Genomic DNA, 16,524 nt, shown 5'->3' on the forward strand with positions numbered 1-16,524 from the left:
TGGATTGTCACGACATTTACTTTTGCATAAATCACAAATTTGCCTGACTGTAAATCTGGTGCAGTTGGGCGTTACCTACCCTTGGCTGCTTGTTTACATGCCCCCATTTCAGCATGTTTATGTCTTGTTATCGCTTAAGAATTCTCATGGTCCCTTAGCCCAAACACTTGTTCATCAAGAGAACTTTTGTCTTCTATATTTGCTGCCTCACTTGTTATAGTTACGATTTGCAGTAGCTATTGTTAATAAGAGCATTAAGATACGGTAGTGCTGTCATTAGTTAAGCAACACTTGAACAATACACTAAGTATTTTAAAAGTTTAGTGTAATCTAACATCTAACAATATGCATGGTAATATTCATTCATTTCCTGAAATGCTTATCCTCACAAGGGTTGCGGGGGGTGCTGGAGCCTATCCCAGCAAACTACGAGCACCAGGCAAGGGATACAATTAATTGGTGACCAGCCAATCGCAGGGCAGAAATGGAAAACGATTCAGGCTCATACCTAAAGACAATTTAGAGTGTTCACCCTGAATGTTTCTTCGAAAACCCACACAAACCCAGGGAGAAGAGGCCAACTTCACATAGTGAGGACTGACATGGGATCTAACTGACTACTACAGTACTGTGAGGCCGATGGTCTAACTACTCGGCCATTGGGGCCCAGCATGGTAATAACACATCTAATTTCTGAACCGATTTGAACCCAGGAGCCCAGAGCTGTGGGGCCGACGCGGTAACCACTCGCTCCATTGGTCCGCCCACTGATTAACTTAAAACTAAAATATAAATAAGATCATTTTAATTGATCCCACACAACAGTTCAAAAGTGTTTAACAAAATTGTCTAGTTTGCATTAGAAGAGATACACGACTTGAAAAACTTTTCCAACATAATATAATTTATTTCAGTTATAAGTTAACATAAAACACAATCACAAACATGTTTAATTCACATCTATTTGACAGTGTGAAAATGACGCAAAACTAATTATCAGAGCAATTGTAACCATAAATGAACTATTAGTAGAATGTTTCAGTAAGTTACTTTGTAATGTTTATGAGTCTGTTAGCCTACTTAAAGTCACTTAACTACAAATCAACCAAAGGATTTTTCTAATATATTATCTCAAAACTAGAGGCATTTCAACCATGTAGGCTTTTGTGGTCAGACTTTACTGTAGTACACCGCCCATTCCTTTTTCTGCACTTTATGGGTGTGCCCTTTTGAAAACCCATTTATTTCTCCATTGGCCTCTTCATGCAGTTTATCTGTATTTTCAGCATTTACTTGTTCTTTTCTTAGAGCAAGGGCTGGCTTGCAGGTATGCCAGTTACACAAGGCTTTATTCATGTCATCCTGGACTCTAATGCCCAGGAGCTTATGATCATCGTTTTTTCTCTTATCATCATCATCATCATCTTCAGACTCACTGCCATCCTTGCTGGAGTGTAATTTGTGAATCTCTCCGCTAATGCTTTCAAAATACTGATAGATGCAAACCTTTGCGAAAGTTTTGGCATGCTCCTTACAAGTCTCATCGAACATTTTGCGCTCAATGTCGATATAATGAGACCAGTATTTGGTTTGGAGGAAAGCAGCTTGGGTAAAGCAAGGTCGAATAGCACGGATCAGAAAGGCTGTGAAGGTCATCATGAGCAAGAACATCCAGCCACAAGCCTGTGGAATATTGTCATGTATTAGTCACGAAACACTGTGTTAGGTTACCAAAACTACAGAACCGATATTATTCTTGTTGGGATCCTGGCACATTGGAGAGATATTAACGCACACACCTGTTAACAGCTATAAAATCAAATTATCTCCTTATATAAATGAGTTAAGATTAAGTAAGACCTACTGTATGTATAATTGTGCATCTATCTGTATGTATGTATGTATGTATGTATGTATGTATGTGTATATATATATATATATATATATATATATATATATATATATATATATATATATATATATATATATATATATATATATATATATATATATATATATATATATATATATATATATATATATATATATATATATATATATATATATATATATATATATATATATATATATATATATATATTTTTTATAGAGGGAGAGAGAGGGGGAGAGAGAGAGAGAGAGAGAGAGAGAGAGAGAGAGAGAGAGAGAGAGAGAGAGAGAGAGAGAGAGAGAGAGAGAGAGAGAGAGAGAGAGAGAGAGAGAGAGAGAGAGAGAGAGAGAGAGAGAGAGAGAGAGAGAGAGAGAGAGAGAGAGAGAGAGAGAGAGGGAGAGAGAATATTCTTTACATCTACAGCTAGTCTATGGGAGTGCGATTCCAAATTCATTGCTTGTTACATTTGCCTTTATATGTTGGCTAGGCAAAGAGCTTTGAAGTTAACAATATTCATAAAATTTGGAGTAAAAAAAATAAAAACCATCAAACCTGTGATATACACTTAATGTACCGGGATGCTGTTTCTCTTATAACTTGGTTCTCGAACAATTCTTTACATGGAATCTTTGCCAATAGTTTCATCTTCTCCGTCTCGGACATGCCCCTGATTAGACTATAATTCCCAAACTTGTCAATATCCAAATTGATGCTGAAAGCACAGAGGAAGCTCTTGCCATCCATGAGAGTCACTGACACCCAAACTGCAGGTGCTATTAAAGATCTCTGTGTAATTGAACAGAACATGTAGCGAAGGATTGACGGATCCTTTGTCCTTTTTCCTGTGGGTCTTCTCCACTCTTCTGCTAGCACGGACACATTATTGTTTAATACAAAACCTAATAAGAAAAACCAAATGGGTGGGATGATCAACAGCCCGATCCCGTAGCTGTAGTTATATTCCGGAAGACAGGGACAGCTGAATTCAAAGGCAGAGTACATCTGTGCACTGGCCAGGGCCATGATACCACATATCCCATTCATAAATGATTCCTGATTGGATTGAAGGAACTGGAACATCATACGCAATTTATCCATCTTTGCAAATACTATGAAGGCTTTTCATCCAAAGTGAAAGGTTCTGCGAAAAAACAGAGTGTCAATCAAATATTCCTGAATTGAATTGATACAAAAAAGACGGCTGTTCAGAGAATTAAATTGAAGTAACTTGAGGAATGAAAAATATATATTATATACCCTGTGCTACCTACTAGAAATAAATTACATCAACGCTTGAGGGGATTTGACCTAAAAATCTCGCCTTATGGTCTCAAGGATCATTGGAAGACATTAAGCAGAGTATAAGGCACATACAGTGTAAGGAAAAATGACTAAAATAAAATCACTTACTTTTAAATGAGGCACCATGAGAGATATACAAGCCACACATTAAAAGTGTCCATTTCAAGTCATTTACAATCCTTTTTTGTCTGTGCAGATTTGATGCAACAGTGCTTTTCAAACCTTCTGTAGTAATGTTCAAAATCAGCCAGATGGTTGGTCATTGTGTCCCGCCCCTCACCATCACCTTTGCAGACTTTGCAACTAATGATTCTCTTTCACCGCGTATGATTGTAAGGACTGAGACAATATTATATTACTCTGTCCCTAATGTTAGTCAATGTATTTAAGGATTTGGATTGAACTCTCTGAAACATGCAAATATATTTAAAAAGTATTAAAATGTCTGTAGCTTTATTTGAATAAAGTGGTTAAGGGCGGAGATTAAGGCTGAAATATTTTCGCAGGATAGACAAACACAATCTACAAGTGTACAAATCGTAAAATTATCCATAAATAAATGTATCACTCTGCAAAAGCAGAGTTTAGTCATTCAGTTCTAACTAGAACTTGAAGTCGAGTCAAATAAAAGGCAAGGGATTTTTTTTTTTGCAAACATTAATACAAATCACAGACCCACTTGTCCTCATACAGTAGTAGTAGTCCTTCTCGTTCTATATATCCTCAAGCACAATCCTTCAGATTACGTATCCTTAAAGATCAAATTTTCAATATATAGAATCGCTAACCTCCCCGTAAACTGTAGCTACACAGGAAACAACAATACATAAAGGGAAAATCAAACAGCATTGATGAGGTAGAGTAGTTTTATTTTCAATATATTTAATAATCACTCCCAGTAGCTAAGGAAGTCACTATGATCAGTCCAATCTTCCTCGCTGGGGTTACCCCAGATGGAAGATCTCGGCTGCAACTGGAACTCTGGTTTTCCATCTTGACCTCTGAAGCTGACCTTCCAAGATGGACTTGAGACCATATTCTCAGATGCTGTTGTAACAATAATCCCATCACATGATTAACTTTGTTCCAAGTTGATATTTATTCCTTGTGCTTAAACTAAACTTGTGTTCTAATAGACTAAAATTAAAAAAAAAAATTAAAACGTGTACACAAACTGTACCTTTTGATAGTGGCAAGCAGGAGGTTTCACAGCAGGCACACACGCTGTCAACACCATACAATTCTTTCCACCTAAAGCACAGATGTGACTTCATTGTTAGCAAGCTGATCAAAAGTGGTCCCATAACTGATATGAACATACTATTCGGCGCAGTTGACCCACTTTTTGGTAGCTTGATGATAGTTGCAAGCTTTTAAGCTTGAAGTTGGCGTTGGATCACCCATTGATAATTCACAATGCAAATACAGTTGCTGAAAAGATGTAATTTCCAAAAGTTTAGCACATAAAAATGCCACAGAGCATTTGATAAACATACCGAGAATGACGAAAATTCAATGTCTTTAAAAATGAAGGCGCCCACTGTGAACTTTTGAATGTTTAAAGGCCCTTTGATGAATGCAGATTGTCTTGTCAACTTGCTATCAATCATACAGCTGCAAAAAAAGATGAATGTTAAATGATGACACTTATTTTAGTTGAAGATGAACTTTTTTTTTTTTTTTTACCCATGGTTGTCTATAACCATATATTGAGGTTCGGAGTAAGGATCCTCAGAAGCAGTCATGAAACACTTGTTGATGTAAAGCCTCTGGTTTGTGGAAGTGTTGTTTGATTGTTTCACCACAAAGTACATAGGCTGTCCAAGGACAAATGTTTGATGACCAACTATTTCCTTCCCTGTTGCTAAAAAGACCAGAAAGGCGAGTTGATAAACAGTAATGTGAATTGCAAATGCAGTCAGAAATAACATAAGAATAGCATTTCTACCAATTATATTAATGCCACTATTTAACTTGACCATCAAATATAAAAAAAATACACAGTAGTTTTCCTCATCAGTGTCAGAATGTGTAGTACAATGTATAAATTACACAGTCAAACTATACGCAACTCCTCTGTCACACTAGATAATCTTGCCAATGGATTTGTAAAAGTTCTTCCAAAAATCATACCATCTTGTGGGGTGATTATGTAACCAAGTTTCGATCGGAGGGGTTTATAAACCGTGCCTCTCCCCAGTTGGATAGAAATGCCAGGATTGAATGATTGAAAATGCCTGCAGAAAAACAAAGAAAAGGTGAAGACAAACCTTGAAATAATTGACTTTTGTAAGTGGATCATCTTTGATTAATGTCAAGGCAAACACAGGTCCCACTAGCTAATGTACAAATGGCAAATAATGAACAGCAAATTTATAAAAAACATTGCTATATACATATTTGCAATTTGTTCATACATTGAATGCGGCAATCACAATTTGTATTATGTAGTAAATTAAATGATTTAAAATTATACCTTGGGTATTTGCACCGTAAAGTTACATCAAATGGTATATCTCGTATAACTGGAGTTGTTGGCTTGTAGTGGAGGACAACACTAATGAACAAATAGTCTTCAGTACTCTAAAACACATTTAACAAAGTGTTTTGTCATTAGGAAAACAACAAAATAAATAATTAGGACATCAAATTAACAGAAGTGACATGAACAAACCTCTCTCTTGAATCCACAGTTACTTTTCAAAAGATACAGAAGATAATAATGTTCTGACGTGGCTTGATTTACCACACATTTGCCAAGTTTCAAGTCTCTGAATGCATCTCTTGAGGAAAAAAGCTCCTTGCTTACTTTCACATACATTCTGTCAATATGGCATAAGACGTCAACCAGTTTAGATTTGGCTGCACCTCCAGTTGGGACCACAGTGGGAGGTTGTGCAAGGAGGATTTTCTTGATGGTGTCAGGAACAGGCCTAAACCCTTTTTCTGGCATGAACAACTCTTTGGGATCCTGTGAGAAATGGACAATTCGATGCCACGGAGCCATTTGAAGTGCTGAGGATTTACTCCTAAGGAACCCATCACTAATCATAGAGGGGCCAGGTAGAGTCCCTAGGGGTACCTCATCCCTCTCGTCCTCTAGTTCTGCCTCCAAACTATCCCATTCAAACTCAGAGTCATCGTAATCTGCAATATTTGCCAGTGGGTTAGAACAAGCAGAGAAAAAGAGAAGGAAGAAAATGCACATATGAAGCAAGCCCATTTTCAGAGGATTCCGTTGTAGTGTTCACCCCTACAACGAAATCTACCTGCCACATTTGTCACCTGGAGCAAATGAGCAATTGTGTCCGCCAATGGGGTTTTTGTATGTTTTTGCTGGTTGAACAAATGCAAAAAAAAAAAAAATAACAATTAGGAAATAGTATATTTAATTATTTGGCTCTACTATGCTAATATGCTTTTTAAAAACAATCTAAAATTATTTTTCATTAGTTCATCGTATGATTTAAAATTTTTGAACCATTTTTATTACATATTTTATGAACCGGATATTGCGTTTAATAAACGTCATACGCGGAATGTAACATCGTCCTTACGGAAGCCGGGCTCGTGGTACTGTTTCACAATTATAGTTTAATTGTAAAATTATTACTATATTGCTCTTTATACAGCGTGCCGCTTATCCGAGCGTTGACCTGCCATTGAAATCTTTTGTATTAGGTGTCAGGGAAACGTCTTAACAAACGTTTTTTTTAGGATCTTGCTAGCAAGGCAGCTAATGTCGCTAATGTTTTGGTTGTTGATATAAATTCTGACATATCAACGTTGCGTGAATAGACGTTGCTTGTGCTATTTCATAATTGTAACTACATTTGTCATTTAATTGCAATATATTTGCGCGTGTGGTTGTCGCGGTGTATCTTCACTAGATGTAATGCTAACGAAGTCGTAGTATTTGGGTCATTGTTATTGTTGGGGTTCGTCCCTTTACTGCGCCAATTTGAAGCGAGTTGAGCTTTATCAGCTCCCCGGGAATCTGTCTCGATGCGTGGGATGATGGGCAGCCAGAGTAGCCCTGTCAAGAGTTACGACTACCTCCTTAAATTTCTCTTGGTGGGAGACAGTGATGTTGGTAAAGGAGAAATCTTGGACAGTTTACAAGACGGCTCGGTGGAGTCTCCCTATGCTTACAGCAGTGGTGAGTTGCTATTTTTCCTCTCTCAAAGTTAGAATGATGTGTACTTTTAAACATAGATTATGACAAACATGAGGTGAACTGATGTACGATGTGAAATTTTAGGAATCGATTACAAAACAACCACTATACTGCTGGATGGAAGAAGAGTGAAATTAGAGTTATGGTAAAGACATAATTCTGTTGGCTACAAATTATGTAAACAGATCTAATGGCATGTGTATAATTGTGTTTCCATGTTAGGGATACATCTGGTCAGGGCAGGTTTTGTACCATCTTCAGGTCTTATTCAAGAGGAGCACAGGTGAGAGCCACTGATCATTTTTGATGAATTGCTATTACAATCTAATCTTAAACACGTCAACCTAACTTTTGTAAAACAAACACTGGCTCATAAAATAACATGGAGTGATTCTAAAGAGACCTAAATCAAATTTTACAATTTCTCGTGTATAAGCTGCCCTGATTCATCATTTTCACCTCCCTATTCATTGTTTTAATAGTGAGTACAAATGTATTACTTTGAAAGGAAAATCTTTAAAAAAAAATAATTGCACGTAGTATTTCCGTGGTACTGTATAAATTGAAATCAAATTATTAGAATCAATATGAGGAATTAATTCATCCAGTAATGGTTGTTTTCTTACTGCAAAACAGAAAATAAACAACTTTGCTGACATCTAGTGGTGAAAGAGTATAGCAAGTCTTGTGCGCATATACGCTTGATTCAGTCATCATTTTTCTTGTTACAAATATGTCATATATGCGATAAAATACGGTCGTTTTTAGAAGGAAACCATTCCTCAGAAAGCTGGAGCACCTCACTCATGAATGGTGTGTCAGAGTACCTTATTGCTAGTTGCAGTAAACATTTTTATTGAAAAATTCTCTCACAGTTCTTCTTTAATTTAACTAAACTTTAATCCAACAGGGTATTCTCCTTGTTTACGACATCACCAATGGCTGGTCATTTGATGGTATTGACCGCTGGATCAGAGAAATTGATGAGGTCAGTATATTGATCTAAGAAATTCTGAAAAGTTAGGGATGTTGGGTTTCAGATGATATTTTAAATTAAGCCTAAAATGCCATATACCTTTACAGTTACACTTAATTTGACCTCTCTTGAACTTGAGAATATACGTAAATATTCAAGACTTTTCAAAACGTCAAAATACAAATATTTTGAATGGGAAATGTCAATTTTCCCAGAGTGTAAACAGCAGCATCAGCAGATTGCACTACATTTGAATCATTAAAAGTCTGGACATCTCTATTCAAACGTTTAGAAAATATTACGTTTTAATTATTTTGTAACACTCTCAGTGCATTTTATAGTTTCATCTTGAAATGTGAGCAGCAACCAAAATTAATAAAATTCCAGACCTGTTACTGGCAATTTTATGTGTTTAAAAAAACATTCCATCTTCCAGCATGCCCCAGGTGTGCCCAGGATCTTGGTTGGAAACCGACTTCACTTGGCATTTAAACGACAGGTTCCAACAGAGCAAGCAAGGGCTTATGCTGAGAAAAACAACATGACCTTCTTTGAAGTCAGCCCTCTGTGCAACTTCAATGTCATCGAGTCTTTCACTGAACTCTCACGTATTGTGCTCATGAGACATGGGATGGAAAAGTTCTGGAGGCCTAACAGAGGTAAGCATCTGGCTTTTGAAATTTCTCATGATTTCTTTCAATTTACGTTGTGATCACTAAATGTATGGTAGCTTGAGTGGTTAGCACGTCGGCCTCACAGTTCAGTCCTGGGTTCAAATCCAGATTGGTCCACCTGCGTAGAGTTTGCATGTTCTGTGTGGGCTTTCTCCCGGGTACTTTGGTTTCTTCCAACATTCCAAAAATATGCATGATAGTGAGGAACAAATGGCTGTTTTTAGCATGGTTGGCTATAGAGCAGCTAACACAGCATGAAAGCAAAAGTACCATAACAGCCAAAATGAATGATAATGAGATGCAGGAGAACACCGGGCTGACCCACTAAAAGATACAAGTTTTCTTTCTTTTTTAATTGCCTCTTAAATACATCACAAAGGATTGTTGTCATTTCTCCCAATCTGAATGGATTTGTAAACACATTTGGAAATTCATTACATCTCATGCATCCATAACAGCCAAATATTTTTTCTCAATCGGAAGTTTTCAGCCTCCAAGATTTGTGCTGCCGTTCCATCGTCTCCTGCACACCTGTGCACCTTATTGACAAGCTGCCGCTGCCCGTGGCTATCAAGTCTCACCTGAAATCATTCTCCATGGCCAACGGCATGAATGCAGTCATGATGCATGGGCGCTCCTACTCGGTGGCAGCCTCAGGTGGCGCAAGTGGTGGATGCAAGGCCAATAGTATCAAACGCTCCAAGTCCTTCAGGCCCCCACACAGTCCCCCGAGAACCTTGTCATCTCCTTCCACCAAGGGGAACTGTAAAATATCATAGTTGAGGTATGGAGTGCGGCCAAATTATTTCACCGGTGTTGCGCCCAGAGGCCTCTAAAGGCCTTAAGAAGTGGAAACAAGCTACCTGCAGTAAATCTTACCAGAACGTAGAGCTACCTTGAACTTTGTTCAACCTGTTTGGGTGGATTTCATATTTTTTTTTGCACTTGTTGGTGCCAATTTTGGAGGTTGTTTTACCTGCACTTTTACAGAAAAATCTCACTGATTGTTTGACCAGGACATTGGACCAACAGTTGAATTGTTGAGGATCACTCGCCACCTAACACTACAAATGAGAGAGGGTAATTTGCTCATTTTTCTGGAAATAGTAAATACTATATTCATTTTTAACGTTGGACTTTTAAATATGGTGTCAGCTTTACGTACGTTTGTTTTGATTGACTTGTGAGAGTCTCAAAGTGTCTTAAACCCTCATTTAGGGTTCATTTTCTTTGCAACTTTAGCTTCAGTAAAAATCAGAAATTATTTTCAATAAAAGATTGGGGAAATACAATTATTTGCAAAGAGTTTGGCAAAATTATTATTTAAAAATCCACTACTCGATTTTAAGCGTTGTCAGTTACATCCACTAATGGATGCTTTACGTAAGCCTTTTTGCCTCATTAAGCGAAATTATATTTTCATTTAAACACTTTGTTTATTGCTTGGTACTGTTGGGAAAAGTACAAATTAAATGATTTTACTATCATACTTTTGCTATCGTGTAAACATGAATTTGTACATTGTCTTGTTTCTTTGCATTTTGTTATTTAGTAAACTGTTTGTTATGTATTTATGAATGTATAAATCATAGTAATCTGTTAACTTTCTTTGGCCATATGTGGAATATTTTGTCACTGCCTCTCAAGTATTTATATATTTGACCTTTCAATCTTTTGAAAGTATAGGCATATAACAGCAGTGCATGGTTACTGTTGACATTTTGCAAATGTTGCATCTCAATGTAGTCACAAATAATTGAAAAGTGCAGATTTACGTTAAAGCAAAATCTCAGCATAAAAGGACAGTATTTCTCTAGCTAATTAGTATAAAGCTGAAAAATATACAAATTCAGTCATAACGTTACCTCAACTATAAAAATAAATTATGTGGTAGTAAATTGGAATTAAAATGTGGTGCATATTTTCCCTCAGTGAGACCACTTCTTTGGATTTTATGAATAAAAGCACAATCTGTTGATACAATCACAGCTGTGTTGTAAAATTTTGGCTGTGAACGAATTCACATTTTCTCCATGTTTTCTCTTGCTGTATTGAAAACAAAGACAGCCTTCATAAATAAAGAGTAAAACCTATCTTTGTTTGCCTATGTGTTCTTTCATGTTTTTTGCACCCTTTTCATTCAAACATTTATCAAGGTCATTGTGGGAATATGTTTAGTTCTTTTGTGTGTTGTGGGGCCACCGGAGCCGAGGAGCCTTCAGACCGATGGGGGTGTTGAATTGATTAGCCTTGTGTTGGCCACTTTTGGATAACTGGGACATGAATGTGGTGGTCAAAAGTCACGGAAAGGTTGTGGGGGTCAGTGCCGATGAAAAGATTAGGGGCCAGCTTCTCAGCACCTTGCAGTGGCCTCGTCGGGACAATACAAATGTGTCGCTTTACGTCTGACCGTGGTGTCTAAACACAAATTTTAATGGGGGAGAGAGAGTAAAATGGACTAGGTAAAAAACAAAACAAAAAAAACAAGTTTTTTTGTTGGTAATACCACCCAGTGAGTATCATGCAATACCAAATAAAAAGCGTTTCCACAATGTTTTTGTGGTATTTAAACAAAACAAAAAAAGATTTACTCAAGAATATGTGCTCAAGATTTACTCAAGAATATAAAAAAAATAGTAATCTGCAAATGTAAAAAAAAAAATCATTATTCATGCACGCAAAGAGGGAAAGTTTTTAGATGTCACTGCAATAAATAGAGTGTGGACACTTTAAAGGTTAGACTTGTCACGGAGATGTTTATGTCCGTGCGCGCGGTTGTTGGCACAGTTTGTTGCGTGTTTTCTTTGATGTTTTTACAATGTTTGTGCAGTTGCTGGTGGCATGTCTGCGCTTCATAAACGTTTGAGACACTGAACGGTCGGGGGGCGGACAGAGGGGCCTGCCCTTTATTCCCCCACCCTCCATTCAAAGTCTGAAAGGGTTATGTTGTGTGTCTCTCTTTCATTGTGCACTTGGGTATGTACGGTTAAGTGCTTTTCTGCGGTCGTATGAATGATCCCATGGTGAAAATCGATGTACTACCGAGGCATTATTTTGCATGGACGTTCAAGGAAAGGATTCTATTCTGATCATTTTGAGTTGATTTTTTTGTTTCGAAGTTTCATGGCGCACGAAATTTGGATGGGAACTTTACGCACTGCGGCAGGCGACATGCACAGTGCGCCTAAGCAGACATTGAAAATCTACAGCAACCCACATTTCCTTATCGTGACCTAAAAGAGGTATGAAATTAATCAAAATACTTTTGTAAAAGAGCAACAATGTTTAAACTCCCTGGACTACCTTTGGATTATGGATGCTCCATGAAGAATGCAATCTGGCGCAATACATTGAACCCCAAAATACGCAAAAAGGGCCGGATTCGCCAAAATATGCGAATTATATGGATTTTTCAATTATTGGGACTTTCTGTTGGTGCAAGTGTATCAACACCAAAAGTGGAACACGAGGGGCTTTGTCCAAATAAATTGAACACAAATCTGTGGGTCGACGCACAAAGCACCTGCGAGAGGGAATGCAACGTTGACGAGGTGAGGACATTTGTGCCATAACTTTGTTTATTTAGGAAAAAATAACAATGAAAGATAATGTATTAAGCTATTAATATAGTTAATTAGCAGCGCATCTGAACCACACCCTTGATTCACTCATCTTTGTTTTTAGTTACGGATGCGGCTTATATGCGATAAAAAACGATAAGATTTTTATTTTTGCGGATTGGGGCTTTTTGTTGATTCATAAGGAAACATACGGTACTTCTGATCAAAATTCATTAAAAAAAAGTCCTACTCTGTAAAGAAAAATGTTACAGTAGTAAAGTCAATAACACTTGTTTCTGTAATGTTTGTTTCTGTAATGCCATGATTTGTGTTTTGAAAACAGGACTGTGTCGACTTTGAGAAGTGTTGCACTAACGTGTGCGGCCTCAACAGTTGCGTTGCTGCACGGTTCTCTGATGGCACCACCGCTCAGCCTGGTGGGCTTGGAGGAGGGAATGGGGACGGGTTAGCGGGCTCCACAGCCACCTGCGATGGATTCATCTGCAGCCAGCAGGGATCCACATGTGACATCTGGGACAGGCAGCCCATCTGCAAGTGTCAGGACCGATGTGAGAAAGAGCCCAACTTCACTTGCGCGTCTGACGGCCTCACCTACTTCAACCGCTGCTATATGGATGCAGAGGCCTGTATACGGGGGGTGACTCTAACAGTCGTCGCCTGTCGATTCTATCTGGCAGGACCCCACACGAGTCCGCTACCTCAGGACACGACTGCTTATCCCACACCAACATCCTCTCAGGAGCACCCTATGCCCCCGACGCTGTACTCCAACCCTCATCACCAGTCTATCTACGTTGGGGGCACGGTTAGCTTCCACTGCGATGTCATTGGGATCCCTAGACCAGATGTCACTTGGGAGAAACAAAGCGAACGGCGTGAGAGGCTAGTCATGAGGCCGGATCAAATGTACGGCAATGTAGTAATTACCAACATTGGACAGCTTGTCATCTATAACGCCCAAGTGTGGGACACTGGCATTTATACTTGCATCGCACGAAATTCCGTGGGAGTCCTCTGTGCTGACTACCCTTTATCAGTCATACGTCGAGGTGGTGATGACTTTTCTGAAGATCCAGAGATTTCCATGGGGAGGCCCTTCTCACCAGCAGATTGCTTGGCTGAAGTCGACACTAGAAGCTGCAGCGGCGAGCGCCACGTGGATTGGTATTATGACAGCAAGCTTGGTTCCTGTGTGGCCTTCAGCAATGGTGGGTGCGAGGATAGCCGAAACCGATTTGAGACCTATGAAGAATGTAAGGCTTCCTGTCAGAGAGAGGGCATGGGGATCTGCTCCCTCCCTTCAGTGCAGGGCCCATGCAAAGCTTGGGAAGTGCGTTGGGCCTGGAATTCTATGATGAAACAGTGTCGGGCATTTGCATATGGTGGCTGCCAGGGGAATGCTAACAGTTTTGCCTCACAAAAAGAATGTGAAGCTAATTGCCCAACACCCAAAAGGAAACCTTGCAAGACGTGTCGGGTTAAGGGGAAAATGGTTCCCAGTCTATGTCGCAGCGATTTTGCCATTGTGGGGAGGTTAACTGAGCTTGTTGAGGATCTGGACTCAGGATTGGCCAGGTTTAGCTTGGAAGAAGTTCTCAGAGATGAAAAGATGGGCTTGACTTTCTTCAACACGAAACACCTTGAGGTGACCATCGACAAGATAGACTGGAGTTGTCCCTGCCCAAACATCACCATGGAGGAAAACCCGCTGCTGGTGATGGGAGTGGTGCAGGACGGCATGGCTATCATCCAGCCAGACAGTTACGTCAGAGCAATAACCGATCGCAGACTTAAGAAGCTCCGCGAGGTTCTCGTTAAAAAGACTTGCCAGACATTGTAAAACTCCAGAGACTTGTTATTGCACAGATGGTTGGAGGACCAAATGGCGCCGTGAAACATTTAGCACTGAGGTGGACATTAATGCAACAAAAATTAAACATGGCACTCACTACTGCTATCTTACTCCGGTGCTTTTATTTTGATTTGAATAACCACCTTAGACTATTCTTTGCCTGTATGAACTGCATTCACAATGTGATTTATTTTCATGACTGTCAGAAAACAGCTTGATTTTGTCTATTTTACATCTTTTTATCACTTTTTAAAATTAATTTTGTATTCAATACCTATGTACACATTAACATCTACAATTTATGACTCTTATTTCTGATAAATTACCTTTATATATACAATGAAAAGAGAAGAAGAAACAAACACTAAACTCAAATGAGCACTAAATTCTTTTTTTTATCCTTGTTTAATCAGGGATACTTTGTATTAAGGATATTGAGTATGATACAATCATTGTGACTGTTTATCTTAATGTCAAATTAATTTGGCAACGAAGACTTAATCTAAGGCGCTTGCTGTCATCTGTTCAGCATAAGAGCAGGGCACTTCACACCAAACTCTCCTTCCTGAACAGGAGACATTTGTTGTTGGCTGGCATATCCACCTAAAAAACAAAATAAAATTGTGCACAGCAATAGTTTAGATTAAAAAATAATAATTGAAAAAATATTTATTTTAAACACAGATCACTTACAATTTTCTCTAGGAATAAACCATGCATTTCAGCCAACGATTTAAGGAGGGAAACATCCCTAAGACCCCACTCTGGGTTCCTGGAAATGAAAACATTTCATTCTTGAATTTACTTGCGTAAGTGTATTCCAAATAATTGATAAAAATGACTCCCTCTCTTACACTGTAATGGTTCTACAACACAGCATCCAAAAAATAATTGAAAAGTACCTCTGTCGTAGACTTAGATCAAAATCAACATTGCTTTGTGGTGTGATGCTGCCATTCACTGCGTAAGGCTGGAGAGGAAAAAGGAAATAATATCACATATTAACAATCATTTTATAGTTTACACTTATGAAAAAAAAATATCTTTTAAACTGACCCCATATGTCAACAGCAAACCTTGTGGCTTCAACACTACTCCAGCTCCTTTGAATAAACCCTAAAAAAAGGAAATAAGGGAGTTTTGCATCATTGAAAGAAACAAGGCAGAAAAAAAATCATATCCAACTGTTGAACTATTTTGAAAATTCTTGAATCGTGTCAGCAAACTTCACACAGGTGGACGTGACCTGGATTTGAACCCAGGAAAACAGAGCTGGGAGCCCACTCGTCCCACCGGGCCACTCCTTAGATAATTTCATGGAGTATAATTATATCTTTCATAAAATACGTGCCTCTGTACAAGCCATAGGAGAGATGTGGATCATGTTAATGTTGAGGACCAGATCCAGGCTCTCTGGTTGGATCCCTCCCCAATGGTCATGACTCCGAGAAGCATCCAGGTGGATGGCTGGCTTCACATTGTTCAATTGATAGTGAGCTCTGTAGGCCTCTATACTGAAAGGAAACACGCACGGTGTATTGTTAGTTCAACCACACAAAAACATGCTTACACCTTTACATTAATGCCTCTGTGCCATTTTGATGGACCATGTCATGTGTATTCTTATCAGATCGACGTGAAATGACAAAAAAAGACTGAGTACCTGCTTAAAGAACGCTCATCGTACTCTGACGGCTGCCATGTGATGTTCTTTAGAGATCCAGCAAAATGTGAAACATATATATATATATATATATATATATATATATATATATATATATATATATATATATATATATATATATATATATATATATATATATATATATATATATATATATATATATATATATATATATATATATATATATATATATATATATATATATATATATATATATATATATATATATATATATATATATATATATATATATATATATATATATATATATATATATATATATATATATATATATATATATATATATATATATATATTTGCTCTTTATCTCTTAATTTATCCAAATAAATGGATTATTGCCTGATGCAACTCAAATGTGACTTATAT

General features: G+C 37.9%; 5 protein-coding genes across 5 annotated transcripts; 2 read left to right on the forward strand and 3 right to left on the reverse strand.

The window, feature by feature from the left end:
- Nucleotides 1–978: 978 nt before the first annotated feature.
- calhm1b (calcium homeostasis modulator 1b) lies at nucleotides 979–3,007 on the reverse strand. The gene is made up of 2 exons (XM_077719423.1): nucleotides 2,444–3,007; nucleotides 979–1,683 (listed from the first exon to the last, which is right to left on the reverse strand). Exons 1-2 carry the CDS (start codon nucleotides 2,987–2,989, stop codon nucleotides 1,171–1,173), a joined length of 1,059 nt encoding a protein of 352 aa, XP_077575549.1. The 5' UTR covers nucleotides 2,990–3,007; the 3' UTR covers nucleotides 979–1,170.
- Nucleotides 3,008–4,045: 1,038 nt separating this feature from the next.
- Nucleotides 4,046–6,498, reverse strand: zp3c (zona pellucida glycoprotein 3c). The gene is made up of 8 exons (XM_077719493.1): nucleotides 5,868–6,498; nucleotides 5,670–5,776; nucleotides 5,327–5,430; nucleotides 4,880–5,057; nucleotides 4,690–4,807; nucleotides 4,536–4,624; nucleotides 4,374–4,444; nucleotides 4,046–4,240 (listed from the first exon to the last, which is right to left on the reverse strand). Exons 1-8 carry the CDS (start codon nucleotides 6,414–6,416, stop codon nucleotides 4,083–4,085), a joined length of 1,374 nt encoding a protein of 457 aa, XP_077575619.1. The 5' UTR covers nucleotides 6,417–6,498; the 3' UTR covers nucleotides 4,046–4,082.
- A 235-nt stretch (nucleotides 6,499–6,733) lies between these two features.
- LOC144198466 (ras-related protein Rab-40C-like) lies at nucleotides 6,734–11,113 on the forward strand. The gene is made up of 6 exons (XM_077719496.1): nucleotides 6,734–7,352; nucleotides 7,455–7,515; nucleotides 7,593–7,653; nucleotides 8,281–8,358; nucleotides 8,783–9,005; nucleotides 9,504–11,113. The coding sequence occupies exons 1-6, from the start codon at nucleotides 7,199–7,201 to the stop codon at nucleotides 9,797–9,799; spliced, it is 873 nt and encodes a 290-aa protein (XP_077575622.1). The 5' UTR covers nucleotides 6,734–7,198; the 3' UTR covers nucleotides 9,800–11,113.
- Nucleotides 11,114–11,894: 781 nt separating this feature from the next.
- wfikkn1 (WAP, follistatin/kazal, immunoglobulin, kunitz and netrin domain containing 1) lies at nucleotides 11,895–15,203 on the forward strand. Its single transcript, XM_077718670.1, has 2 exons — nucleotides 11,895–12,571; nucleotides 12,924–15,203. Exons 1-2 carry the CDS (start codon nucleotides 12,302–12,304, stop codon nucleotides 14,439–14,441), a joined length of 1,788 nt encoding a protein of 595 aa, XP_077574796.1. The 5' UTR covers nucleotides 11,895–12,301; the 3' UTR covers nucleotides 14,442–15,203.
- On the reverse strand, nucleotides 14,580–16,186 carry LOC144197932 (methyltransferase-like 26). Its single transcript, XM_077718671.1, has 6 exons — nucleotides 16,117–16,186; nucleotides 15,805–15,967; nucleotides 15,510–15,569; nucleotides 15,356–15,423; nucleotides 15,147–15,225; nucleotides 14,580–15,056 (listed from the first exon to the last, which is right to left on the reverse strand). Exons 2-6 carry the CDS (start codon nucleotides 15,835–15,837, stop codon nucleotides 15,000–15,002), a joined length of 297 nt encoding a protein of 98 aa, XP_077574797.1. The 5' UTR covers nucleotides 15,838–15,967; nucleotides 16,117–16,186; the 3' UTR covers nucleotides 14,580–14,999.
- Nucleotides 16,187–16,524: the final 338 nt, after the last annotated feature.

Source organism: Stigmatopora nigra, chromosome 6 (genome assembly GCF_051989575.1).
Source record: "Stigmatopora nigra isolate UIUO_SnigA chromosome 6, RoL_Snig_1.1, whole genome shotgun sequence".
NCBI classification, from domain to species: Eukaryota; Metazoa; Chordata; class Actinopteri; order Syngnathiformes; family Syngnathidae; genus Stigmatopora; species Stigmatopora nigra.